The following is a 20,300-nucleotide window of genomic DNA, read 5'->3' on the forward strand; positions in this document are numbered from 1 at the left end:
GTTCTTATTAAGAGGACAGAAGCAAATAAACACAAATTCTCCATCGAGGATGACGGAAAGGGACTCTTCACAGCGACCATCTCTGATCTGAGTTTGACGGATGCTGGGAAATACTGGTGTGGGGTGACCAGGACTGGAAAGGATATCTACTCTAAAGTGCAGCTAGATGGGTACCACTTTACAATAAGACTACCCTTATAAAGGGTTTACAAATAGTTTGTAATTCATTTATTAATTTGGTTGTGAACACTTTATAAATCATTAATAAGCTTTTATAAGACATGAGATAAACAGGGCAACTGTGACTGGTTTCTTGCCAAATAGTGAGCCCACGTGTATCTGTACTGCTAAGCCTTATATTGGCTACCTAGCTTACTTCGTTTTCTTCATCAGTCAGCATCCTTGGTATCTGTTGTTCACTGAGTTGATTCTCCCCCCCTTCCATCTTGATGTTTCTTGGCATCTCTTATGACCATCTATGAATGAGTTACTAACATTTATAACTGCCTAAAGGGAGACTTATTGTAAAGTGTAAAACACATTCCCATTTATGAATGAGTTACTACCATTTAGTTTTTAGTTTTTTAGTTTTATTAAAGGTCCCATGACACGGTTGTTACCCGCCCCCTTGTGTGTTATGTTATAAATGTTTCTTAATGATTAATAAAGTGTTTACAGCCTAATTATAAACCCTGTATGAATCCTTTATAAGGGTAGTCTTATTGTAAAGTCGTGACAAGAAAACATACGAGAAAAAAAAAGTATGCCAAGCTTACTCTCATCATTAAACCTGTGAGTCCTGACATGGATATTATAGGAAAATTATAGGAGTGTTTATATTTGTTTTAAAGTATTAATCTCTGAAATATTTATTTAATGTCTCTAAGTGACGATCTACTGCCAAATGAGCGAGATCTCAGAAAAAGTCAAGTTCGCAACACTTGCAGTTACAGCTCATCGCCATAGTTGCCACAAAAGGGAACAAAAACGTTAAGGATATTTGAGTGGTAACCTTCATTAATTGTTGAAACTACTTTCATTGTTATTGCTGAATATTTGAAAAACCCTCCTTGCTGCTTTCTTGAAATACAATACATTTGACAATAGGAAATAAGTTTCACTTTAGACTTTTATGCACACAGAAGTGGATAAATTAGAATCTCAATCAAATTTGGTACAAAGAGAGCACAGCTGACATAAACACTTTGCTGTTTTGGTTGTTTGTGTTCTATATGTTAAGCACCCAACTGAAGCTCAGTGAGGGGGATCACACCTGTTTCCTCTTAAGGCTGAAACATTTTGTAGTTAAGATGGAGGAAGTATTCCTCCACCAGGATGACTCGCAGTCAAGCAGACATTAATTCAGTGACTTGTTGCTAAACTGTCATTGTTTGGGAAAAGATGTGGAGCTATTCTTGTTATATTCGGACATTAATTGACAGAATGACAGTTCCTTACAACACTTGCCAAATGGACTAACAAAACTTGGATTCTGTAACAGACGGGTTGAACATGTTGCTTTGGTAAATCCAACTTTCCAACAGCTCCATCTGGAGGTTCAAGGAGAACATTAGCTAATTTATGGTACAACTCGCAAGTTTGTCTTGCATGACATATTAAAATGTAAACTTTTCAGCAGTAGGTTACCATCCAGTATTTTGTGATTCTGTTGTCAGAGAAGTTTCAACTCAATACTTTAGTGTCATTCTTACCAACTAAGTTCGTAAACCGAGAGGCTGTCTGTTTGTAAGTAAAGCATCTAGCTCCTAAGAGAAAATGCTAGATTCTAGCATTGTTCAATTTGTGTTCAGTTTAATACAAAGTTTAGTATATTTAACATTAACACCTGCAATAACAAACAGGCTCCTACATCTGCAGATGGTGTTTAAACTTAAAACAGCGTCAGACTCACTCGACTGATCCACATCCAGAACATCAGATTACAGGACTCTATTATTGTATTGGGGTGCCTCTGCTGAAACAGAACTTATAGTTTTATAGACTTTGAAAGGTTCAGATATGGCTTATAGTTAATAATTGCTTTATTTCTACCTTGTTTAATGTTTATTGTGACCATTTCAGTGTTGTCGACCACAATGATGTTACTGGAATTACATTTCTTATCATTTATTATTTACTTACATTATTATATTGAGAATATTTTGAATTCCGATGTATCTCAGGACATCATTTTTGTGTGTACAGCTCTTATACATAAGACATTTGTATTTATTTATTTAACGAGGGACAATGCACATTAATCAACATGAGCAACGGAGTCCATCATTTAAATGTGCCAGATTAGCCAGAGAGGCTAATTTCCATCTTCAGTCTAGATTTTAAAACACTTTGCACAATACACAAATTATAGCATGCTATGCCAATTTCCAGATAATTACTTCACATCTATAAAAACAAACCTATCATGTCAAAGAGAGTACACCATGAATGTGGAACGCACAGAGCTGATCTGAGCATCAAAGCAACATTAAAGACAACCAAAGCGGAAAAGGTGGAAGTTCTGGCAACATTTATTTATTTTCTGCACATCATAGATCTCAGATTTTGTCAAGTAAAGTGTAAACATCCTACATCTTGCAACTGTGATTAGAGGCGTTGCTGGTGACAGCATAAAGACTGAAGAAGCAAAAGAAGGTTCATATTGAGAGAAGAAATTCAGCCGTGTCCCGGATGTGTACATATTTCTTCTTTTGGTTTTGTTTAGTGTCTGGCTCCAGTAGTCTTACTTTAAAGAATGAGTACAAATACACACTTTGCTTGACATCACACAATTAAAATGACTGAGTTGTTACGAGAAAAGTACACCTAATATTTGGCAAACTGGGTCTTTGTTCATACTGTTGTGAAATGGGGAGCTTCGTGTGTTCAATCTTAATTTAATCTCCTCAGTGAGGGCTAAAACTATAGTGCAACATTTGTAAAATAACAGCCTGTTGAGCCAGAAAGATAGTATATTATATAAAGGCAGCTTTTAAAAAATGTAAAAGCTTTAAAACTGTGTAATTATGCAGGTAGTTACTGATCCTCCATCACTTTAATGTCAGGAACCTAAGCAGCAATAAGCTAATTGACCATTGCACAAGCTCCTTCTGAAGTAGCCCCAGATAAAATGTATTATATTGCCATTTTCAAACCACTTCAAATCTTCCATCCTCAGCACTTCTTGCAGTAACCCACCACCACCTCTGGCAAGACGCTGTCGTCCTCCTCCATTTCCTCCGTCACGGTCTTACCGACCAGCTTGAAGATGTCCTCGGCAGCGACGCCCATAGGCTCGGCCACTTTCACCGTCAACATGTCCAGAGTCAGGACCGTCCCCCTGGGGATCTTTACTTTCGCCACCACAGACTTACCAAGCTGGAAGACAAGGAACAACACTCTCATTGTTATCATGGCCAAGGTTGAAGGAAAAATATGAAAAGTAACATCTCCAATGTTTTTCTACAAGGAGACACCTCATTCGTTTTATAAACAAATGCCTTTTTACCAAATTATGTTTTCTGATGTGTTCTTTTTAAATATGCAAATGAGGAATTATCTTTTCAAGAATTTACCAATTTGCATACATATCCAGAGCACAAATCTAAAAAATATAATATAGCCAGGCGAAAATAGCCAGTTTCATTTTGTCGACATATAAGATGGGTTTTTTTAATGGAGGAAATTTGGGATATGTCTTGTTATTGCTCCATAAATCCGAAAATACTTCAATTTTCACTGTTTTATCTGGAATAAATTATGTTACATAAATCAGTCTTTAAACAGTATATGAAGACAACTGTCTTTAAAAAACCATGAGGATTGAAATACACTGACACTGTTAAGTTTGGTGTATATTAGGCCCCAGCCACACAAGGACGATAACGGTCATATCCGCTACAGTTCTCTATCATATAGACGGTTCGGCCACACGAGGCCGACATGGAAACGCATAAAACGATAACGGGTCCCAAGGTGGGTAGATCTGCGAACAAAATGCTATGGGGGGGCAAACGGCTCTGTGTTTACGCCTATACGATCATTTCCTGATAACGTTGAAGCAATAGCCCCGTGTCTCCCACCTCTCCTGCTCAGAGATTAGCTGCTGGGCTGTCAGAAGACAGGGAGGAAAAGAGAAGCTTTTTATTATTATATTATTATATAGAGTCGTTATCAATTTTTTTTAAAGCTCAATAAATAACAAAGAAGACCTTTGACCGGCACTTTTCTAATTTTGTCCGGAAGATTTAAACTTTAACGGACATGTTGACCGGCGGAAAAAAATCTAACTGAAACTCTGCTGCATGGTCCCCTCATCCCTTGGAAGAGGCGTAGAGGTGGGTGTTTTTCATCTGCTGGTGGACTCAGGGCCGCCCCTCCCTACAGGCCAATCACGCAGGCTGCATGGGGCCCCGCCTTGCGCAGGGGGCCCCGCCCAGAGGGCCTCAGCTGCTGTGCACAGTTCTCCGCTCAGTTCTCCGCGCACCCCCCGCGAGAGTGAGACGTGAAAAGAGGCGCATTCACACCGCAGTACTTTTCCCACAAAGGTTCATGATAACTTAGTTCATCAGAACTCTTTAGTTCTGATTAACTAAGTACAGATCGCGTTCACACCGGAATAAGTCCCTGGGGGTGGATTAGGCAAATGAAGCCGCTGACGTCACTTCTTCTTCTTCTGCTTTGGGTTTACTGGCAGGCCGCAAACAACTTCACGGCGTATACTGCCGCCCAAAATCCCCGGCCGGAAGTCCCCGGTTGTTGGGGACTGGCTTCTACTGAAGCCTTCCGAGTAAATCGCCAGAATGCCGACACCTCCTCATCTCCACCGCTCCCATGTTTTATTTTGTGTTGCCATAAGTTAGTCTCTCTGCGTTTCTGCGCTGGGCTAATGCTAATGCTAATGCTAATAAAATGGTGGCTTCACAACACTTTTTTTGAGTTTTACGGGGCGTGGTTTGCAATCCGCCCAGCCAATCAGAAATATAGCTCTTTTCTCACAAGAGAGCCGCATGAGAGTCCCTGCTCTCTAGCAGGGATGGAAAAGGGGGTAAAAAGGTTCTCATGAACTAATTTTAGTTCCGGCTCTTTTTGGTGTGAACGCGACATTTCGGAACTATATCGGAACTAAAGTGGGAAAAGTACTCCGGTGTGAACGCGGCTAAGGGGAGCACGTCTGTAACCTGACACCGTTGCAATGAATCGACATCTGACCAATCACGGCTTTGATACGGCCACTAGTGCAGGTGAAGAGATGTCGGTCAAAAGACAGTTTCAGTCCGGCGCAAGCAAGAGGGGGAAAAAAACAAAACATGAAGAAACTAGTGCATCACTCGAAGATGGGTTATTGTATGAATCAAATGTACAACTTGCAAATGTTGTATGTCAGTCAAATTGCCAATTGCCATATTAAAACATCAGCTGCAATTCACGACATGAAGAAGGCAGTCTCTGCATAGCATATAGGGTAATGGAGATGCAGTTATTTCCAGCATTCTTTATTTACCATTCATTCAAGTATGTGATGCCTTTTATCTGCTAATGTACAGGAGGAAGAATGATACACTGTCTGTCTAGTTGGCTTACATAACAGTTAAAGTTTACAGCCTAAAAAACATGGAGCATTCTTTCCCCTTTTATTCATTTTTATGTCAATTTGCATATTTCATGGTGATGCTCAGCCCCTCCCCTTAACTCCTAACAGTCATCATCATGTCAACCACAACACAGAGAAATACTGATAGAAATGTGTGTGTAGTTGTTGATACATTGCTGACAGAGGGAACTACATTTGAATACAGATTTAAGAAATATCAGTTTTTGAGCATATCATAAGCATGTTTTATCTTGACTATATTACAACTATATTATAATAAAAATAACTTGAATTGATCATGATTATTATTATTAGTAGAAGTAGTTTATTTGCATTAATTGTATTTTAATCTTTTTGAGGCTAGTATTTGGCAGGAAATGCAGACGTATTCACTTGTAAACGCATACTGAACGCCATAAATGCACATTTACCATTTACCTCACTGTAAAAAAAAGTAACTGTGTCGATAATAATAATAAACAGGAATTATATTTGCAAAGTAGCCTACTTTGTTTCCAAAAAAATGTTTTCACTCATGTCGGTTGGGGGGGGGGGGCTCATCTCACAATGTCGCTTGGGGCCCCAAGTTGGCCAGGGGCGGCCCTGACTACTGGAGAGATTTACAGCAGGAGCAAACGCTTGCCTCTGGGAGGGAGAAAAAGAGCCAGAGCATCGACAGAGGCATATGTAGGCTACTACAGCGTCTCCAGCGCTTTCGAGCGGTCTTGTGTGAACGGACAAGTTTCTGGTGCCTATTGCGTGTGGACGGAAGACTTTTTTGATATTGATTTCGGTCCATTTGCGTTATCGTCCTCGTGTGGCTCCAGCCTTAGTTCTATTCAGGCCCGGTTCTACGGAGGTGCATAAGGGTGCATTGCTCCCTCATTTGAAAAATGAAAAAAAAATGAAAAGTGAAAAATATTACATATATAATAATAATAATAATAATAATTATAGTAATAATTATAATAATAATAATAATAATAATAATAATAATAATAGTAGTAAGAAGAAGAAGAAGAAGAAGAAGAAGAAGAAGAAGAAGAAGAAGAAGAAGAAGAAGAAGAAGAATATAGTATTGTATATAAATTGTAATTGTGGTTAATTAACATAGTCTGCTGCATTTATTTGGGCAATTTAAACGGTAACGTTATCATGTCAGGTGCGCGTGACCTGTGCCGCTGCGCATTCGTCATCTGCAAGGTGCTTACACAGCAGTCAATGATGGCCAGGCCCACCCAGTTTACTCATTGGCCCACCCTGAGAAAGCTTCGGTGTCATTTAAAAAAAAAAAACCCACTAATTGTTGGTTCCGGCGCGCGCCATAATAACGTGAGCGAGGCATAGCGCTGCATGCAAAATAAATGATGGCTCAAAGTTCACAAATGAACTTGCATTTTTTTTAAAAGCCAGACTCCAAGAAGAGCCCCGAATGCCCTCATCTAGCAGCGATCTATACGATCATTTTCTGATAACGATGAAATAGCCCCGCCTCCCTCTCCCCACGTCTCTCCCTACCTCTCCTGTTGGGTTATGGCTAGAAAGGATCCGTCTAATGTAAATATGACGTCACGTTCTCGTTCTAACTCTCGTTGTAATCGGAGCGGCTCGGCTGTAATCGGAAAGGGTCGGGGTGGGCGGGAAGAGACGTCGTTCTAACTCTCGTTGTAATCAGAGCAGTGGTAACCACTCAAAGTCCTCAAGAGATAGGAAACGACAGCAGTGTGGGACCTTATTGCGGGAAATTACTGAGCACACATACCACCTACAGGATGAGACGTTCATGTGTACAGTGATATCAAGACTAAATGATCTTTTGGAGGACGTAAAGCAACACACCCCACATGACAGTAGTCTTCCTCTCACCTTCACGCCCCCCAAACACAAAAGGCAGAAGAGGACCATAACACCTCTCAGTACCAGCCATCGTAGACACCCTTTTTCAGGCCGGGTGGGTCATAAAGCTGAGGTCATGAGATCCAACTACAGAGTGGACAGCTTGAACAAGATTTTAAAAGCTAAGTCCCCAGAGTCTAATGCGGGAGGAGCAGGCAGGGGTACGAAGAGGAGGATAGATGCTTTAGGTAAGAACAAAGTATATTTACTTTTGCCATCTCCTCTATATTCACAAAACACAGCCAATCATCCATTCCAATCCTATGTGACATGGCACAGTTCATTTCACTCCAATAGAAACTGATATAAAAGAGACCATTAGTCTTCTCATTGTGCTTATTGCTGTGGATAGGTGTTAACTATTGTTGTTGTATTGTATCATATCAAAAGTTGTTTTCATCCAAGGCACCACCGCCAGGTGAATGTTGGAAGCTTGGAGATGAATGGAGCTGTAAAGAGGTGCTAAGTAAAACAACCTTTTGAATCCATTGCATGTGATTGATGTAGTTATAAAAAGTATATCATAAGCTGTCATTACAGTCTAAATATCTAACAGCAAAAGGAGGAGAGGAGATGAGGAGAACAGAGGAGAGGAGACAGCAAAAGGAGGAGAGTATGAGGAGAGGAGAACAGGAGAGGAGAGGATACAGCAAAACGAGGATAGTCTGAGGAGAAGATGAGGAGAGGAGAACAGAGGAAACAGGGAAAGCAGAGTAAAGAGCAGAGTTGAAAGAGAAGTTGAAAGCAGAGCAAACAGTAGCAGGAGAAGTAGAGCAAATGTAAAAGTAACTTTGAAAAGTATCAGCAAGAAGATCAGAGTTGCATAATGTTATTTTGTTTTATTCGTTACTGTTATATTAATGTTGTATGTTCATTTTTGTACATAGGATAATAAAGATGATCTTAACCTTGAACTCGATTCATGACCTCATTTCATTATTAAAACCTTAATATCAAATTACAGACTGGATTCAAATTAGGATCTCCAAATGTGTTGATGTAATGTTTGTGATAAACTGAAGGATAAAGTGTTCCTTTATGTGTTGAGAAAATTCCCCTCCCTCCATGCCAGTAAGGTGTTTAAAAAGCCTATTGGATCAGCTGGAAAATACATCATCACAAAGCTGAAAACAGCTGTTTCACTTTACTCTTGAAAGATACGACAGAGACAAAGCTACACATATATGATGATATTATAGAATATGGTGCATTGCTGCAGATTAAACTACCCAACGGGATATAAAAGAGGTAAACACATCTACAGCAGTAACATGCAACATACATTTTATTGCACCAGGAGCTATCTTGGGACTTTTACTGCAACAACGTTGACTTGCCTGTGAATACAAAATAAACCATAGTGTTGCTGATCTACAGTGTTGTCATTCTTCTTTCAACAGCAAGACCGCTAACAAGTATTTACAAATTTAATATAGTTTAGTTTCTCGCCATCCCAAACGTAAACATTCAGCCACGTGGCTGCGCTTCCGAGCCGCTCCGATTACAACCGAGCCGCTCCGATTACAACGAGAGTTGAAACGAGAACGTGACGTCATATTTACATTAGACCAGTGGTCACCAACCTTTTTAAGCCCAAGATCACCGACCTCTGCCTAGGTGAAAGGCGAGATCTACCTATTGCAAAATTGAGTGGAAAAGACGGCCCAGACAATGCTTCCAATTTGAGGCCTTTTATATAGGCTAATTGCATCTGAATTACTGTTACAATGAAGGCTCCATAATCAGCTCACGGCATATAGGCAGGGGTAAAGTGCTATTGGGGGGCGGACCTCACCTCCTCAAGGGGGGTCCGGGGGGATGCTCCCCCGGGAAGATTTTTTTTTAAATATTGAAGTTCAAAGCATCAATCTGGTGCACTTTGAGAGCAACATGAAGAGATCTATGGATACCTCTCTCAGCACCCAGATGAAACAGAACTGTAAACAGATTTACTTTATCTTTATGGATATTTTACAAATCACATTAAACTGTATTCTTGTTTTACTGCCATATAGTAGGCTATGTCATACCTGTTTTTCATTTATTCTCTTATTGTTTGTATAACTATAATGATCATATGAAGGTGTGCCGCGGAAATAATCTTTTGAATAATTTGTGACAAAACTGTTCTAAACACTCAAGAGTCCTTTAGCTCACCTGAGCCCCTCAGTCTGACAGGAGAGGACACTCCTCCAGCTTGTTGTGGAAACAGCTCCTTATGTCCGTTAGTGCAGCTAGCTAACCAGATGCTAACATCACGGTCCCCGCTAGCACCGGTCCCTCTCTCTCCCTCACTCCCTCTCTATCACACTAAATGCGCTATCGCCACAAACACACAGAGCCGAGTTTGAATGACACAAGCACACGTGTATTTCCATGCAACTCTCTGATTGGTCTGGTGTGTTGCCTCTGTTGCGTTCACTGAACACGGGAAATTACAGTCCTGCCGTCGTCTCTTGTGTCATGATGAGGTTCACGTAAAGCACGGTTAATGTATTATATTATTGAGGTGTCTCAAATATACGTCAATCAAGTGGCACCTGCTAACGGGGTGGTGGATGATAGGTTTACATCTAAAAACGTATTTTTCGAACATTATTATTTTAATTTAATTTTTCTTTCTTTTGTTACTTTTTTTTTTACGGTCAACGATCTACCCGCAGCACACTCGCGATCGACTGGTTGGCGACCACTGCATTAGACGGATCCTTTCTAGCCATAACCCTCCTGTTGCTGGGCTGTCAGAAGAAAAAAAATGTTAACGGAAACTCTACCGCACGGTTCCCTCGTCCCTTGGAAGAGGCGGAGAGGTGGGTGTTTTTCATCTGCTGGCGGACAGTCCGGAGAGATATACACAGGGTTGGGTCGTAACGGAATACATGTAACGGCGTTGCATAATCAGAATACAAAAATCAAGTGTATTCAGCTGGCGTTACATTTGAAAAACGAGTAATCTGATTACAGTTACTTTCGTAAACCTGAAGTGAATACATTTTGGAATACTTATTGGAATTATTGGTGGAAAAGTTTCCTCACAAAATGTAATATTCATTACCGGCAGAACTGTGTGAACACTGCACAGCGCTGCAGCATGTCTTTGAGCGAGAGAGCGATGCAGCGTGTCTGTGAGGCCCCGCCCACGCACGCAGATGAGAGAGAGACATCTATTTTAAAATATATTGAAAGTTAGAAACGGAGATGGTTAGATAAAATGTGCAAGATAACGTTTATGTAGGATTTATTTATTGTCGAAAGGATGACATTTATAACGGGATAAAATCAAAGTGAATGGCCTGCTGCTGCTGAATGCATGGGGCAAGTGACTTGAAAAAGTTTTAAAAGTTGCATATTCTTATTACATCGTTTCAGATAATAATAATAAATAATAATGATAATTCATTCTATTTAGGGGCGCCTTTCAAAGCACCCAAGGACACCTTACAATTCATAACATATTCTAAGGAAAGGTTTTAAGACAGTACAAAGAATCCAGTCCGGGTGATGTTTTTTATGTGAGGTGCAGATGAGAGAGCTGTCCAGAATAACACCAAGATGTTGTGTTTGTGCTCTTGATAAGCCATTAAAACCGTAAAATACGTGTCTCCTGTTCACCAAAACATACCCATCTGTTATGGGGAAATAAAGTATTCCAAAAGTATTCTAAAAGTAATCTGTCACCGGTACCGGCGGGGATTGTTGTTAGCTTCTGATGCGCAGAAGAAAAATCGGACCCACCCTATTTTTTACAGGCCCACCCTAAAGTACATTTCTGCCTACGCTACTAGCCTGCCCAAGTATTTTTTTTAAAAGTACCCAACTCGCTTGTACAATGGGGTAAGACGCTCATTTTGCAGCTCATGGTTTCAAAACCGAGATTGGCTGGAATATTCATGTAAAAAAGATACCATCTTCTGCTATGCATGTAGACATTTCGGTTCAAGTACGTCAGATGCCTTCACCACAACTGGCTACAACAACCGGCGCCATGCTCTTGTACGTGATAAGGGAATGGGAAGGCATGAATCAAGCAAAGAGCACATGAAGTCAGTGGCTTTGTGAAAGGAGAGGTTCTGAAACAGTTCTGTTTCATAAGGGTGTTGAGATGTATCCAAAGATCTCTTCATTTTGCTCTCAAAGTGCACCAGATTGATGCTTTTAACTTCAATATTTAAAAAAAAATCTTCCCGGGGGCTTATACCACCGGACCCCCCTAGAGGGTGCTAGGTCCACTCCCCACTTATAAAAAAAGCACTTTACCACTGCACCCTCTCTAATCTCAGATGAACCCTGAATCATTTTGTTCTGGAACCGGGCCTGGTTCTATTGAAGTTGAGATATCTGCTTTTCGAAAAGGACAACAAATGTTGTATCACTTTTATGAAATGTTATGTTAAATATGCAATTATGTCCTTATCTCATGCTAGCTTGTGACTAATTTAAGTGAAATCTATTGTTGCAAATAGACAAAGTTAGTAAAATAAGCACCTTAATGCTTATTGTGCATGCTTTTCTTGACGATTACTCACCTTGTCGTGGCACGCCTTCTCACAGGGTAACATAGTCTTGATGCCGGTCCCCATGGCCCTCTCCACCAGTCGGATGGAGCGCACCAGCTCGGTCAGCTCACTGGGCACCAGCGAGGCTTCATGGTCATTTCCTTTCCACTTCTTATCCAAAGTAACATGTCGCTCGACGACCTTTGCCCCCATAGCTACGGCCGCAACTGATATACTGATCCCAGTCTCGTGGCCAGAATACCCAATGGGAATATCTGGAAATTCCTTCTTGTATTCCTGTGGTGGATGGTACAAATGTGACTCATAAATCTTTGATCTTTGATTTTGGTTAACAAACATTGTTAGCTTAGCATTAAGACTGGAAACAATGGTGTACAAATAGCATGACAGTGACAAGAAAAGTAAAAACATCTGCTTACCATCAACTCAAGATCAATAATCAACACTTTATACCCATTTTGTCAATACAAAAAACAAATATACAGATATGAGAGAGATCTTGAGGAATCTATCTTTTGGGAAAATCTATCATTTTTAAAGTAGTTCTTAATACAGTAATAATATCTGATCTGATTGAAATATATTTAATAATGTGTTGTTTTGTGCAAACCGTTTCATAAAAGTAATACTATTAATAGTAAAAATCAATTCTTCCCACCGCTAGAACTCTGAGGTTGACATCTTCAGGGTCCAGAGGGTAGGCGCTGGTGCACTGCAGGAAGGTAAAGTTAGGGTTGTGCTCCTTCACTGTTTGGTAGACCCGACGCATCGTCTCCATGCTCTGCATCCCACTGGACACTACCATGGGCCGTCCTGATACAGACAACATAAGCTTGGTAAACATCTTAGCTAACATGGGCAGAAGGCTAAATGCCTTCAGGAATCCCTGTAGCTTATCTAATCTTTTTAGATATGGCTTACATGTAATACTTATTAAATGCACAGGTTTTTTTTTATTCACCATTAAATACATCTCACATGTATTAATTTCCCCAGTTATAAAGGTCCAGTCTCACCTTTCTTGGCACACTTCTCCAGATAGGGGAAGTTGTTGGCGTCTAAAGAGGCCACTTTGAAGAAAGGCACATTGATCTCATCGAGGAACTCCACTGCCATCTAAAGAAAATAAAAGTCATTATTAAACTTAAACCTGATTAAAATGTCTTAAGGCTTCATCAAAACTGTCTTTCTTACCTCGTCCATCCCAGAGGCGGTGAAAAAGATCCCCACCTCCTCTGCATACTTCTGCAGCTCCCTGTACTGCTCGTGGCTGAACTCCAGGTGGCGCTTGTGATCACCATAAGTTCTTCCCCAGGAGTTTTTGGAAGTGTAAAGGCGCTCCAAGGCTTGCTTGTTGAATTTGTGCTCCAATTCACTCTTCTGGAATTTGGCACAATCAGCACCACAGTCCTGTGAAGGTTGATACAATCGTGTTCAATTAATACACTTTCATTATTTAATCCTTTTTAATCAATTTCTGGTGTAACAACGAGATAAACATGCAAAAATGACGGTAATGTGTCTTTCTAAAATAAAGCATAGCATTCCAATTTACAGCAAAGTTGAATACAAATCAAAATATATTAATAATGAACAAATAGGTTTCCTAGAGTTGAAAAGGAACAGTTTCTTAATAAAAATCAAACTGTCCCACCCACATTGAGGATACTTCCTATGCCCATGCATTTCAATAGTAATACCTTTGCCATTTTTATCATTTTCTTGGCGATCCCAATGTCTCCCTGGTGGTTTTGTCCAATCTCAGCAATGATGAAGCAAGGGTTACTTCCTCCGATCATTCTACCGGGACACAGCTCGAACTTTAAAGGCATTTTGACCACAAAGAGGTAAAAACGAAACAAGTGAAAGTAGCGTAGTAGTCTAGTGGAGAGCAGGATGAGAAGTAGGCGGTTGCTGCCTGTGACCGGGGGTCTTAAAGTGCTGCACCACCCAGATGTGGGAGGATTTCCGCATTGTGGGCAGTGGCGGAGCTGGGGGTTGGCTGGGGGTGGCCATGGCCACCCCAAACACCCTCACCACGGGGGCCCAACATTTTTTAGAACATTAAGAAAAAAACATTGTTGTAACCTTTCATCATTCATCAAGAATTAACATTGATAGAAAGTTATATTGATAATGTACTCACTGTTGGGGAAATATTTTCTAAAGCCCATAACTTTGACCCAGTTTATCAGGTCATACTGTCCTGACTGAGCACACGCACCTGTAACATTGGCTGCTATGCTCTCATTGTTTTAACTCCCTGTTCCTGCCTGTTGGCGTCAGCTGATAGAGGTGGTATGATTCTATCTTGTTATGCACAATGTTGATTATTCTCTCTGAACTAGCCCACAAATTGGCGTTGTCGGCAGGATACCAACAAATCTTCAGAACTGGTAAGTGTAATTTCAAATCCACATTTGGACATTGCCTTACCAGAATCTGTGATTGACGGTATTGTAAAATTGTCTTTGAAGCTGAGCGGTTGTGTTTCGTTTTTGATTAATGAACATTTGGGGATAGTAAACCCAGGGGATCAATGCCTGGGGACTCTGTCCTGGCTGATTTCCTCTGTGTATGCTGCTCGGGATGGAAGTGCCACACAAACACAGCTCATGTTTAGGGAAACCTTAAAAGAGAGGCATCAGTAAAGTGGAACTTCTGTATGAAAGCAATGTAAAGATTTGTATTGGACAAATCGCCGAATTCTGGGGGTTTCAGCGGCCAACACTAGCATTTGAGAATAAGCAGCCAGAGATATTACCGCTATCGCCTCTATGAACACGGCTCCATTTGCAGCTCGGGGTGTGTGTGTAAATACCTCCCCGTATGTGTGTGGCTGGTGAAGTGCACTGAGAGGGAGAAAGTCACAGCCTTTGTCTATAGCTTTAACTCACACCACCGCCGTCTCTATTAAAAACAAGATGGTCTAAAAGCACTCTCGTTGTTTGTGCCTGTCTTCTACGTGCTTGTAAGACGGGGCAGCGGGAGGTGCGTGCATCACCTGATGCGCCACAGTTCTCTACATTTCTGGAGGAACTGGTGCCGGTCCGGGGTGCGTACATAAAATTATAGGCTAATTGATCACGGATTGGCAGTGGCATGAGAGTGTAGAACAAAACTGGGTTTCATCGTTGTGATGACATCGATAGCGAGTGTATAGGCTGGTCCGTGCAGGACTACAATTAACTGGGCTGTTGTTGGAGAGAAAGGGTAGCGGAAAAAAAGTCTATGCGCTCGAGTAGCATGAAGCTGCAGCGTCGGAGACTGCACTCTCGGGACCACACTCTCAGGACCGCATTCTCAGGACCGCACTCGCACGACCATAGTTTTTCGTGACACTGCCACCTAGCGAGCAGGAGACATGAATATGAACGACAACGCAGAGATTGTGAGTAATGTGAAGTGCTTTTAAAGTTTTATTTGTTTAACATTAATAACAATTCCGGTATCTTGAAATGAAGTGTGATTAGCTAACATTAACTATGATAGTCTTAAGGCAATACAAAAAAACAGCTTCTGATAGCTTCTAACAGTATTAAAGGCACTAAAACCAATTATTCGTTAGCTATAGCTTTCGGCAAAAGCATTAGCTTCGTTAGCATATTTGATTATTTGTTTAATGAAACTGTAGCGTGATTTTGGCAAGCCCAACTAGGTGTCTTACATTAATTGTTGATTTAATCACTAATTGCAGTAAGAGTGTGAGTAATGTGAATCATGTTGTTTGTTTAAAGTTATCAACTATTCTGGTGTATTCAATTGGACAGCAATACAAGCAACATGTGCTAAATGTCATCTGTTAGCCTATGATGACTCGCTGCAAAACCAACTGTTACGGTACGTCTACACTACAGGCATCAAAAAATGCTTTCAACGCTTCGCCCATTCACTTGAATGGGGTGACGTAGAAGATTTGTAATCTTCGCCGAACTGCATTGTGGGGAGCATGGCATGGCTTTGCAAGCATCACGGGCATCAAAAGTTGAACAATGTTCAACTTTTGAGGCTCGATGCTTGGCATCAGCCAATCAAATTCCGTTTATGCAAATCCCGCCAGTGCAAGCGCAGCCAATCAAACCGCGTGCAAGCTGGGAGAGCCAGACCGCAGTTCATTTCCTCATATTCCAAACGAGATATTACGGTAGCAAATCACCCGGTTCTTTACGACCGTAACTATTTACCGGGATACAAACCGGAGGAACCAGGCATGGAGAGAGGTGGCAGAGACAGTGGGTGAAACTGATCGTTTTTTCGCCTGTTTGGAGAGTTTATATCCAGTTTACTTCGTTTTAACATTGCTATTGCTTTGTATGTCGGGGGCGGGAGATTCATGTGATTGGTTGCTCGCAAAAAATCGCCAAGCTTCAGACACGCCCAGCTTCAAGATTTTTTCATGCCTGTAGTGTAGACGGGCCGTTAGCCTTTTTGTTTATTTGTTTAATGAAACCGTATGTTCTGGTTATGTTATTTAGCAGAGGCTTTTATCCAAAGTGACTCACAAAAAACATAAAATAACCATAATTAACATTAGAATTTCAATACAAATAGTTACATAGTCAGTTACGCTGAACAAAAATATAAATGCAACAATTTTGTTTTTGCTCCTATTTTTCATGAGATGAACTCAAAGATCTAAAACATTTTCTATATACACAAAATAACAATTTTTCTCAAATATTGTTCACAAATCTGAAAAAATCTGTGATAGTGAGCACTTCTCCTTTGCCGAGATAATCCATCCCACCTCACGGGTGAGGCATATCAAGATGCTGATTAGACAGCATGATTATTGCACAGGTGTGCCTTAGGCTGGCCACAATAAAAGGCCACTCTGAAAAGTGCAGTTTTGCTTTATTGGGGGGGTCTGGGGGGATCCGAAAACCAGTCAGGTTTAACCCTAACCCTAACCCTAACCCTAACATGTCACCCACTGACACATTAAAACATGTTTTAGGGTTTAACCCTAACCCTAACCCTAACATGTCAGTGGTTGTTATGGTTAGGGTTAGGGTTAGGGTTAGGGTTAGGGTTAGGGTTAGGATTAGGGTTAGGGTTAAACCTGATTGGTTTTCGGACTGCAAGGCAATTTTGACAAAGACATGTGGCAGCTACTGTAGATTTATGTGCACAAGTACCAAAGAACTTTAACATTATGATTTCCAAAATGTCTTTTTGTTAATTCTTTTATTTTTGTCTTGTAGAAATGTTGCTCAGTAGATTGATCCTGGGAGCTGGACTGAGAAGACTGGGCATGATATTGCGGTGAATAATCAATGCACAACAAATATTAATAATAAATCCATAGCTACTGCAAAGATAAATTACTATTGCCCGTACTCTGCTCATCATGTAAAAATCATCATGTGACGGAGAAGACTTGGGTTTTATCTATCAGTTATGTATTTAATGTTATCTTTTTTTGTTGTTGATTTTAGGGTTTGCCACGCCAGATCTGTGGAAATGACTGCAGGATTTTTATGCTTATGGTAGGGTATCAGTTGGTACATTTGCAGGCTTCTGTAAACATTGTAAATATAATGCTTTGTTTTCCATCTTCTTTGTTCCAGTATACTCTGTCCATTGGATCGCCGGATTTGAATTCCAGGAGGTTAGTTTATGATTATTGTTTACCAAAGAAGTAAATGCCTGCTTAAAGTGTTGCTTATGTTGCATCATACTGTTCATCTTGAAGAAAAATGATTTATTATGGACATTGTGAATCAAAAATTGTCTTTGTCACTTTCACATTTCATTCAGATGGACATGCCTTTGATTCGGAAGTGGTGGTGTCTTCTTCTCATGGAGCGTTTTGAAATACAAGGGTATGAAACCCCTTAACAATATGTGTGTTTTAATTTCAATAACACTTTATTTTGAGGGTCACTTGTAGATTATCTACAATCTCTCAACAAACTCAGTAGCATGTCAATAGAACATCTGTTAGTTATATTAGGTTAACCATCTACAGATCAGTAGACCATCAGTAGCAAGAGCTGTAAGACTCTGGATGGCAATATCTGTTGAGATTATTAATGCATATCAATTGTGCACCAATGCCTTAGCCTTTCCCTATGCAATACTTTTGATTACATCTTGTTCTTATTGTTTCAAAGGCATGGCCAAAGGTATGAAGGTAGATATGCTGCAAAATGCGAGAGCGTGTAAAACCTGAAGTGAGCACTTGCAGAAAAAAAATCTGAGCTTGTGTGCATACATTTACACTTGTATAAAAATACCCACATAACTGTGAACCAAATGTACACTTGTATAAAATATCCACGTAACTGTGAACCAAATGTACACTTGTATAAAATATCCACGTAACTGTGAACAAAATTTGAAGTCACAGAAGAAAAAAAAGGTTTTGCAACTTGTAGAAAAAAAATGAACTTAGTGATGAAATGTTCACTTGCAGTAAAAATACATATGTTTTAAATATATTTTCCATTACAACTGCAACTTGGTTATTACAACCTCTCAAATCAGTCATTACAACTTGACGAATCTGCTCTGTGGCAGTATAAATCGACGAATCTGCGGTCTTGACTTTTGCTACACTTCTTGCGATAAATGTGTTGCAAAAGTAATTTTCACCTGTAGATGTGGGGGAAGGGAGGGGGGTTGGAGCGAAGGGGCGGAGCTATCAGAACGACGAGGCTCGGGTGACTGGTGGAGACTGCGGGGCTAACGGTTCGTGTCGCTGACAGTCTTGGGCTCCTGCTGTGTTTTTAAAGCCTTTGTAAATTATCCATGCTATTTTCTATTTAGCTAACGTCGAAGTAGTGTATGTGAAATCAAGTAATATTTCAAGATAATTACTTAGATATTACAATATGGTTGGTTGAGCTGGAGTTCATTATTGAGCTTACACCTTAACGTCAGTCATATCTGAAGAACAAACCCAAACCTTGTTGTTTTTATTAATTGTATTACCAAATTGATATCAAATAAACAGTAAGCATTGGTAACACAACTTCCAAAGTTACAGTAAAAGAAAAAGGACCCTGACAGGGCTCGACATGAAGGATTGCCCGATGGCCCGGGGCCATCTAGTATTTAGCTCGGGCAATGAAAGCTCACTTGCTGGTTGCCCGATCGGGCAATCTATTATGCCAGTATCATGCAGCTCGCGGATCCAGTAATGAGTGACCCGACAGTAAAACTAAACATATCTATAACTAGTTTAGGTAGTTTAAGAGGTAATTAAAATAGCTACGTGTGATATTCTAACCTGAAGTGTGTGTTTTGTCCGCTCACCGCTGCATGTGATCATGCAGAGCTGCGTGTCGACTCGTCAGCAGCAGCTGATCTCGCTCTCCCGTCAGATTAGACTTCACTCGCGTTTATGTCCGTATCGATCAGATCCAGCTAGTGATGCCATTTGTCATACTTTGTTAAACTCACAAATAATAAAGTTCCATAACTTCAGTTGGGAACAAAGACCACACCTTATCTCCCCAAGGCAATTTCCCATCCAATAGGTGTGCTATATAGGTGTGTATAACCCTTTCTCCTGTCTGTTACTCCCTTTTTCAGCACAAGAACCAGAGAGGGATTCAATGGAGCCTGAATACCTGCACTGAGACCCTCACCCTGCACCCTGAGTCTCAACTTTCAGTGTTTGTCAAGCCTTTCCCTGTTTTTTTGTATTAAACAAAACATTAAGCTTTCCCAATGGTGTGGTTTTCGTTTTGTGAAAAAGTGCTAATGCAGTGTTTGTATATAATAACCTCACATATTCTTTTGCCGTTGGTCGTGAAATTGCTCCTGCTGACTTGAGCCAGCCATTTTTTCCTCCGCTCTGTGTCAGTGGGGAAGCCGTACATTCGTACTCCTTTCTCGGAGCGATTTGAGCATCCCCAGGCAGCACAGCAAACCATGGTGGCGACTAGGAGGCAGCACAGCAAACCATGGTGGTGACTAGAAGGCAGCACAGCAAACCAGGACAACACGGAGGAAAAGGCACAGACAAACTGCATGATATGCTATTCAATGTTTATTGAATTCCATGTATTTGCAATGGATGTTCCTAAAACAACACATTTAACATCATCCTCATCATGCTGCTGCTGCTGCTAGTCCTTTGATAGTCACCTGTCGGTCTCCTGTCCTTTCTGAAAGCCATAAAGATGACATTAGTCATTTAGATAACTTGTTTCCTCAATTACCATGGGATTACTGAAACTACCATGAATTTAAGAAAATGGTAGAAATGAATCTAATCTGAATTTTGAAGCATTACTTTAGATCCCCTCCCTCTAAATATATCAACAAACATTAGAAAGTGATTC

The 20,300-nt window shown here is 40.5% G+C and overlaps 1 protein-coding gene and 1 long non-coding RNA gene across 2 annotated transcripts; one reads left to right on the plus strand and one right to left on the minus strand.

Moving 5' to 3' along the window:
• Nucleotides 1-2,515: 2,515 nt before the first annotated feature.
• Nucleotides 2,516-13,919, minus strand: LOC307028677 (N-acetylneuraminate-9-phosphate synthase-like). Its single transcript, XM_079663912.1, has 6 exons — nucleotides 13,707-13,919; nucleotides 13,201-13,416; nucleotides 13,023-13,122; nucleotides 12,665-12,819; nucleotides 12,016-12,282; nucleotides 2,516-3,378 (listed from the first exon to the last, which is right to left on the minus strand). Exons 1-6 carry the CDS (start codon nucleotides 13,836-13,838, stop codon nucleotides 3,175-3,177), a joined length of 1,074 nt encoding a protein of 357 aa, XP_079520038.1. The 5' UTR covers nucleotides 13,839-13,919; the 3' UTR covers nucleotides 2,516-3,174.
• Nucleotides 6,677-19,679, plus strand: LOC307028725. Its single transcript, XR_013805084.1, has 5 exons — nucleotides 6,677-10,299; nucleotides 17,211-17,271; nucleotides 17,445-17,617; nucleotides 17,767-17,831; nucleotides 19,546-19,679. It is a non-coding gene; the product is annotated as an uncharacterized lncRNA (long non-coding RNA).
• Nucleotides 19,680-20,300: the final 621 nt, after the last annotated feature.

The sequence above is a fragment of the Notothenia rossii genome (genome assembly GCF_949606895.1).
Source record: "Notothenia rossii genome assembly, chromosome: 1".
NCBI lineage: Eukaryota > Metazoa > Chordata > Actinopteri > Perciformes > Nototheniidae > Notothenia > Notothenia rossii.

Excerpts from the sequence above, each read along its gene's own strand:
- LOC307028677 (XM_079663912.1), bottom strand. The coding sequence starts at position 13,838 with ATGCCTTTAAAGTTCGAGCTGTGTCCCGGTAGAATGATCGGAGGAAGT. Across the intron at positions 13,123-13,200 it reads CCGCCTCTGGGATGGACGAG|ATGGCAGTGGAGTTCCTCGA; the intron begins GTAAGAAAGACA and ends TATTTTCTTTAG. Across the intron at positions 12,820-13,022 it reads GGAGAAGTGTGCCAAGAAAG|GACGGCCCATGGTAGTGTCC; the intron begins GTGAGACTGGAC and ends TGTCTGTATCAG.